Genomic DNA, 8282 nt, shown 5'->3' on the forward strand with positions numbered 1-8282 from the left:
GAATTTTAACAAAAAAACTCCAGGTACTGTTTACTTTAATAAAAAACCCCTTTTTACATTTAGTCAATTCTGGTACTATTCACTTTACCTCTTTATTTTATTCTTATCGTTAAAACTCAAAGTTTTCAAGTTCTTTTTATTTATTTATTTATTTTTTTGAACCTGTATTTTGTTGTTTTCATTACGGTGGGAGTGAGAGTTAAAGGCCATAAGCACCTGTGGAGTTATTCCAACTTACCTCTAACCGCAAAGCAACTATGATGGTATTCCAAACCGATCAAGATAGAAATGATTCTCTCACTATCCTGTTTGTTTTTATCTCTTATTTCATAGTTAAGTTATTCGATCATGCGAGTAGAAGTAGAAATACAAGGAGTATAAAGAATAGAGAGGGAGCGTAAGTCGTTTCCCCTTAAAACCCACCATATCGGTTGCCATGTTATAATTCAACACATAAAATACTATTTGATTGAGTTGGAATACCGTCGCAATTAAATGCACATTTGAAATTTTCTCCCGCCAATCGCCATCTTCCCCATATTTTCCCAGAGTCGTCATGGACAACATCATTGACCTTTTTCGTGGGGCCTCCTCCAATTATTATACCCATTTTTCTCTCTCCTCCTTTTTTTTATTCAAACTAAAAAGAAAATAAATAAATAAATAAAAAGGGGAGTCCTGAGATTTGCTTTTCCCTTTTTTTGTCGCAATCTTCGTCCAAAAGTACGCAAGACTTCACCCAAAAGAGACTATCAGCTTGTTCGAGATTCAAACTTTTTGACTCCAACAGCGAACCAAGTACGACCTTTCCACGTGGCATCAGTCCATTTGCGTGGTTATGAACTTCCCGTACATCTGGCCACACCATAACACACCACCACTTCAGTCATTAGTATCACTCAGCAGCTCACAGCCTCACACGGAAGTTAGAAACCCTAAATCTGTCCCTCTTTCACTCCGCCATCTGTTTCCTCTGAGCAGATCTTCTTCGCTTTCTCATCTGCGACAATGGCGGCCTCTCGATCCGACTCCGTCTTTCTCGATCTAGCTCCTCCCACCACCGCCACAAAACCCCACCGCAAACCCAGCAGCATGCACCCCACACTCAGCATAATTAGTATATAAACCCAGCCCATTTTGCTTTCCAGTGCTCTCTCTCTTTGACCTCTCTCATGGCGACGGCCACTTACTTCTTCCTTTTCCTCATAACAATTGTTATTCCTACAATTTATTTTCCCGCCACCTTAACGGCGGCTCAACGGCCGAGTCCAGAAACGTCACTCTCCGAGATCCAAGCGTTAACGGCGTTTAAGCGTAACCTCCACGACCCTCTTGGCGCTCTCGACGGCTGGGATTCGTCCACGCCGTCAGCCCCGTGCGACTGGCGCGGCGTCGTCTGTTACAGCAACCGAGTTCAGGAACTCCGCCTGCCTCGTCTCCACCTCGGCGGAAGAATCACTGACCACCTCGCCAGCCTCCGCGACCTCCGCAAGCTCAGCCTCTACAGCAACAACTTCAACGGCTCTATACCTCCCTCTCTCTCGCAATGCGCTCTGTTACGGGCCATGTACCTGCATGGCAACTCGCTCACCGGGACTCTTCCGCCGGCGATTTTGAACCTCACCAACCTCCAAATCCTTAATGTCGCCCATAATTTCCTCTCCGGAAAAATATCCGGCGACATTCCGGTGAGCCTCTGGTACCTTGACCTCTCCTCGAACACATTCTCCGGTGAAATTCCGGCGAACTTATCTGCCGAATCAAGCCTCCAGCTGATCAATCTCTCGTTCAATCGGTTCTCCGGCGGGGTTCCGGCGACCATCGGAGGTCTCAAGAATCTTGAGTATCTGTGGCTGGACTCGAACCAGCTGCACGGTACTCTGCCGTCGGCGATTTCCAATTGCTCGTCGCTAGTGCATTTGAGCGCGGACGACAACGAGCTGAGAGGTCTGATTCCGACGACGATCGGAGCGATGCCAAAGCTTCAGGTGTTGTCGCTGTCGCGGAACAACCTGTCAGGAGCGGTCCCCGCGTCGTTGTTGTGCAGTACTGCAAACAACGACTCGTCGTTGAGGATTGTGGAGCTCGGATTCAATGCACTCACGAGCATGGCTCAGCCGCCAGATATCTCAAAATGTTCGAGTGCAATGGGGGTTTTGGACTTAAAATCCAATCGGATAAGTGGCCCCTTCCCATCTTGGTTGACAAACGTGACAACAATTATGAGAATTCTAGATCTTTCTGGAAACATGTTTTCGGGTCAATTGCCGGCGAAGATTGGCAATCTTCTCCAGTTGGAGGAGTTTCGGGTGGCGAATAATTCGCTGAGTGGTGAAATTCCCGGTGAGATTGTGAAATGTAGTTTGTTACAGGTCCTTGATGTTGAAGGAAACAGATTTTTGGGTCAAGTCCCTTCTTTTTTAGGAGGAATGAGGAGCTTGAAGGTGTTGTCTTTGGGTGGGAATTTATTCTCTGGTGCCATTCCGTCAAATTTAGGGGCACTTTCAAAGCTCGAATCTTTGGATTTGAGCAACAATAATCTGACTGGGAAAGTTCCAGATGAGCTCACGATGCAGCTAAGCAACTTGACTAGTTTGAATCTGAGTAATAACAAGTTTTCCGGTGAGATTATTAATGTTGGAGAGCTGAAAAGCTTGCAGGTTTTGAATTTGAGCAATTGTGAGTTTTCTGGAAGTGTTCCTGCAAGCATTGGCGGTTTGATGAAGCTTGAAACACTGGATTTGAGTAAACAGAAGCTTTCTGGGGAGTTGCCGATTCAGATTTTCGGGTTGCCAAATTTACAAGTTGTTGCTGTGCAGGAAAATCACTTATCAGGAGATGTCCCTCAAGGTTTTAGTAGCTTGATTAGTTTGATCTATCTTAACCTATCTTCCAATGCTTTTACTGGTGATATTCCTACCACTTACGGATTTCTCAACTCTTTACTTGTTCTATCTTTGTCTGGAAATCGTATTTCGGGTACAATCCCACAAGAGCTTGGAGATTGTTTGAATCTTCAGGTACTTGAGCTTCGCTCTAATCAATTAGAAGGCAAAATTCCAGGTGATATATCTCACCTGTCCAATTTGAAAGAACTCAATGTAGGTCAGAATAAGCTGACCGGCAAAATCCCAGAGGAGATTTCAAAATGCTCTTCTCTGACTTCTCTGTTGTTAGATGCGAATCAACTTTCAGGTCACATACCAAACTCATTGCCTAAGTTATTGAACCTCACAGCGTTAGATCTTTCTTCTAACAATCTGAGTGGCACCATCCCTGAAAGTCTGTCGCTCCTCGTCCCTAACTTGAAATACCTGAATTTGTCATACAACAACCTTGCTGGAGAGATACCGAAGCCACTCGGTTCTCAGTTCAATGATCCTTCTGTGTTTGCAAGGAATGGAGATTTATGTGGGAAGCCATTGGATAGAGAATGTGCAGATGTGAGAAGGAGAAAAAGAAACAGGTTGACTTTATTAATTGCGGTGGCTGTGGGTGGAGCTTTCCTGCTGGCATTGTGTTGTTGTGGCTATATTTACAGCCTACTGCGATGGCGGAAAAAGCTCAGAGAAACAGTAATTGGGGTGCAGAAGAAGCGAACTAGCCCTCGAACAAGCTCAGGGGATAAAAGCAGCCGGGGAAGTGGCGCTAATGGAGGGCCAAAACTCGTGATGTTCAATAGCAAGATCACGTATGCAGAGGCATTAGAAGCTACAAGACAATTCGATGAGGAAAATGTGCTTAGCAGAGGAAGATATGGATTGGTATTCAAGGCTATGTTTCAAGATGGAATGGTGCTCGCAATTCGACGTCTTACTGATGGTTTTCTTGATGAAGGTGGCTTCCGCAAAGAAGCTGAAGATCTTGGCAAGGTGAAGCATCGAAACCTGACAGTTCTACGAGGCTATTATGCCGGTGCTCCTGACGTGAGGCTCCTTGTGTACGATTACATGCCGAATGGAAACTTAGGCGCCCTTCTACAAGAGGCATCTCACCAAGACGGGCATGTATTAAATTGGCCAATGCGGCACCTCATAGCACTCGGCATTGCTCGTGGATTAGCCTACCTGCACTCTGCCTCAATGGTACACGGCGATGTAAAGCCTCAAAATGTTCTTTTCGATGCTGATTTCGAAGCCCATTTATCCGAATTTGGTCTAGACCGGCTAACCATAGCCACACCAGCAAAAGCATCCTCGTCTTCAACCGCTATTGGCTCCCTAGGCTATGTGTCCCCCGAAGCTGCATTAACAGGGCAAGCAACGAAAGAAGCCGATGTGTATAGTTTTGGGATCGTATTGCTGGAGATATTGACCGGGAGGAATCCGGTGACATTTACTCAAGACGAAGACATTGTGAAGTGGGTGAAGAAGCAACTTCAGAGAGGTCAAGTTTCTGAGCTGCTGGAGCCCGGGCTGCTGGAACTAGACCCGGAATCTTCGGATTGGGAAGAGTTCTTGTTGGGAGTGAAAGTGGGGCTTCTTTGCACGGCTCCTGATCCGCTTGATCGGCCATCCATTGCCGACATTGTGTTCATGCTTGAAGGTTGCAGAGTCGGACCCGACATCCCGTCCTCAGCTGATCCGACCTCTCTGCCTTCACCAGCCTAATTTTCAATCTCAGTTTTATTAAAAAAAAAAAAAAAGACTACATTATCTTCGTTCCCGCAGTTTTAGGTTTTTGATTAATTCATTTTCTACCATATGTTTGGCCTTTATTCTTGTGTTTTTCCTAATTTTGCTCAATTAACTATGACCTAACTGCGCCATGGGACCACTTCATTTTTTTTAGGAAAACTAATTAAAAGGGTTTGAAAACTTTGAGTTTTAATGATAATGACAAAATAAAAGGTAAACTGAATAGTAACAGGATTGACTTTTTAGTGTAAAAATGTGGTTTTTCGTTAAAGTGAACAGTACTGAGAGTTTTTCGTTAAAGTTCTTTTTTTTTTATTTTTTATTCTATTGAGCTTAGATCCAAAGTAAGATTTCAAATTTTTGAAGGAATAGATTTATTTCCCGTATTCACACAAGTTATTAGCGCTCATGAATCTAGCAGTAGTGGCTTAAGAGAGGCTGAAATTTCTCTACAAGGCTTCTCTGTTTTTGAAAATATGGACTATCGTGATGAAGCTATCAACTTTCCTAATGCTAACGGGGGTAAATTTTTTATTTTAAACATGAGAGTGATTTACATGTACAGGTAATACTATTAGTGTTGGTGTTACAACGTATGCTTCACACATGTATTATTGGTATAGAACAATATTGGCATGGGCAGTGGCTGAGGTAGGAATTGGCTGCCATAAGCAAATACACCAACTTTTGTGCAAGATTATTGATCAATCTTTTTAATTCATTGAACTCACTATGAAATACTGTTGATTAATATAGTGTTTTAATAAATAATGAAAATTAAAGCAAGCATGCATACATCTCTATTAATTAATGAAATCCTCTTTGTCAACCAAAAGACAGTGAAAAGACTATTTAATCTTCTATCATACAAAAAAAATGTGAGCAATAATGTAATTTCACAGGTCTAAATTTTACTTCTTTTTATTGAAGTTTCACCTACAGGTGATGTTAAAATACCTCTAATATTTAAAATAAAAAATAAAAAACAAAAACAAAAACCTCTCACTCCCCCCCACACGTTCTCTCTCTCTCTCTCTCCCTCACTCCTTCTCATTTAAAAAAAATGTGTTCATAAATATAAAGTGTGTAAGCAAATGCTGAACTTAATTATTGGAAGTTGTTATTGGGGTATTGGGATCAATAGAAAAAATATAGTGTGGAGTAATATAGAGTTGTTGGGGTCATGTGAACCCATTGACCCCCCTTTCCCTCCGCTACTGGGCATGGGACTCACCGAATCTGTGTATGATTGGGTGTGTAAGTTAGCTCATTTGGGGTGAAGCACGTGGCTAGTCCTATAGAGAGGTGAAAGTAGCCGTTAAGATAGAACGTTCGCTAGGCACGTGGTCCCTTAATCAGATTCTTTGGGCCTTGCTTGCACGTCGGATATTATTAGGATATTGTTAACCGGCACGTGGTTTTTTTTTTTTTTTTTTTTTATGTTGCTGCCAGCACGTGGTCCCTTATCTCTTCCAACAGCATTGATGTGACCAAGTGCGTTTTATTTTGGCAAATAATATTTTACCACAATGGTGGAAAAAAGTTGAGTTCTTACATTACAATATAAGTTTAAACTTCGTTGATGACTAATTTAACATCTAATCGAACAAAATTTATTATTTGACAAAAAAAAAAAGGAAATGATTATCTTCGGATCTCTTTCATCTAAATTTAGAGGATCCTTCAATTCTATCCGTTCAAAAGAAAATCGAACCGAAGGGATCCGACTCTGTTGGAGGCAAGCCTTGCAAGTAATTTTTGAGATCTTGAGGATCCGACTGGAAGGAATCCAGAGAGGATCCTTTCCCTTATTTTAGTGGCCAGGTAGACCAAAATCTTTTGCGAGTCTTTTTTATCTTTGAAAGAGTGGACAAGCATGGCAAAATTACAGCTGATCTCCTTTTGAAGTTTTTTTAAAAAAAAGTCGGTTTTATTTCTATTAGCAAGTTAGTTCAATGTGGTCTAAATGGACCCTATAAAATATCATGAAAACGAACAGACCACTAAAGTAAAGGAGCAGGAAGTACCACTCACTATTCAATTGCAAAGACATGTCACTCTCATAGACTTTACCCTTATTTGCCTCTAATTCACTCAGACCTTGACATTTGTCTGAGGAGAATGATATCCGCACACTTTTTTCTACACATGCAATCTCTGAATTTTTTCTAGTCTTTAAATTGAAATTAAATCAATTAAAAGAGAATCATGGAGGAAACAGGTATGCGGAAATTATTTTCCTTTGACTGACGTGAGGCACACACTATGAGAATGGGAAGGAGGAAGGAGCAAGTAATCAGTTGAAAAATGGAACCAAAGATAAAAATATGGGCTTGTAATGTAAGAAATTGGGCCTTTGGCATAAGCCCATATGAAATTATGAAACCAAAAATAAAAGTAAGGGCTTGGTAATGTAAGAAATTGGGCCATTGGCCATAGGCCCATATGAAATTAAACACCCAAAAGCAAAAAGTTATAAAAAAAAATAATAATGTTTCCGTTGCCGGGACTTGAACCCGGGTCTTTCGGGTGAGAGCCGAATATCCTGACCAACTAGACTACAACGGATTGTTGATGTAAGTTGCACGCATACGTTATAAATAGTGCACTAATCAGTAAGAGTCCTCACGCATCAAATCTTTGAATTTTTGAATTGTATCTTTGTTACACTTGTATGCTTAAATGCCTATAGGAAAAACTGAGGGATGATTTACACCATGGTTTGCTAATACAAACATTGCACATAGGTTGTATTTTGTTACCTTTCGACTTCAAATAGGCTGCAATTTTCAATGCAGACGGTTCTAGCTAGTCAAGCTCCCGTACTCAAGTTTTTTTTCTTCAAAAGATGGGATTATAAATATGAAGTCAACACTTGCTTAATGTGTTTTTGTATTTAGTAGTATTGCACATAGTCATGTTGGGTCAATACCCGATTACAATGCATTTGTGAATTAGATGCCAATAATGACCTGGAAGGGAGCAATAATAACTTATTCAAGTCATTCATGTCATTCAAATCACTTCCGTCAAAACAAACGACAAAAGATATAAAATAATAGGTATACAACAAACGATACATGAAAATTTCTCTCGTAATAGATGGTGGTATTGGTAGCCTCTGAATGGCACGAGCGAGTTATGAAATGCATGCAATTGCAATGGAAGTGAGAACGACATGTCATGCAATTGAATACAGTGAAAAGTTTGTTCGATGGTCTGTTCGTTTTTCATGACCCGATTAAATGTGTTGTCGACTTTCATTTGATATTTGTTATACATCCATCGTGCATGCCCATCCTCAATGAAATTCACCTTCATTTTAACCATCCCTTTCACTTTTTTCACTTGGTCACGTACTCTGCAACCTCTCTATTATCATCTCTGTTCTTTGTTCTTATTACTCAGTGGTGATGTCGCAGTCTGATGCAGTTGTGGGATCCACAACAACCACACAGTTTTCCATGTGCCAGTCCTATTATTGCTTACAACTGTTTCAATCACCAGAAATTTTCTCTTACAAACAAGATTTTTATTTTTAAATTCATTAAATCCAATAGTTAAGATCTAATTTTATGAAATTCAATGGTAAAAAAAAAAATTTAACAGTCCAAATTTAACTCTAACGGCTAAAGTAATTAAAAA

At 40.9% G+C, this 8282-nt stretch overlaps 1 protein-coding gene and 1 non-coding gene across 2 annotated transcripts; one reads left to right on the forward strand and one right to left on the reverse strand.

Annotated features, from left to right (window-relative positions):
- Positions 1-8: 8 nt before the first annotated feature.
- Positions 9-4717, forward strand: LOC103450409 (probable LRR receptor-like serine/threonine-protein kinase At4g36180). The gene has a single exon (XM_008389750.4). It carries the CDS (start codon positions 1173-1175, stop codon positions 4608-4610), a length of 3438 nt encoding a protein of 1145 aa, XP_008387972.3. The 5' UTR covers positions 9-1172; the 3' UTR covers positions 4611-4717.
- Positions 4718-7132: 2415 nt separating this feature from the next.
- TRNAE-CUC (transfer RNA glutamic acid (anticodon CUC)) lies at positions 7133-7205 on the reverse strand. Its single transcript has one exon. It is a non-coding gene; the product is annotated as a tRNA-Glu (tRNA).
- Positions 7206-8282: the final 1077 nt, after the last annotated feature.

This window comes from Malus domestica, chromosome 15 (genome assembly GCF_042453785.1).
Source record: "Malus domestica chromosome 15, GDT2T_hap1".
Lineage (NCBI taxonomy): Eukaryota > Viridiplantae > Streptophyta > Magnoliopsida > Rosales > Rosaceae > Malus > Malus domestica.

What these genes read in the sequence shown, in the direction of transcription:
- LOC103450409 (XM_008389750.4), top strand. Translation starts at nt 1,173, where the DNA reads ATGGCGACGGCCACTTACTTCTTCCTTTTCCTCATAACAATTGTTATT.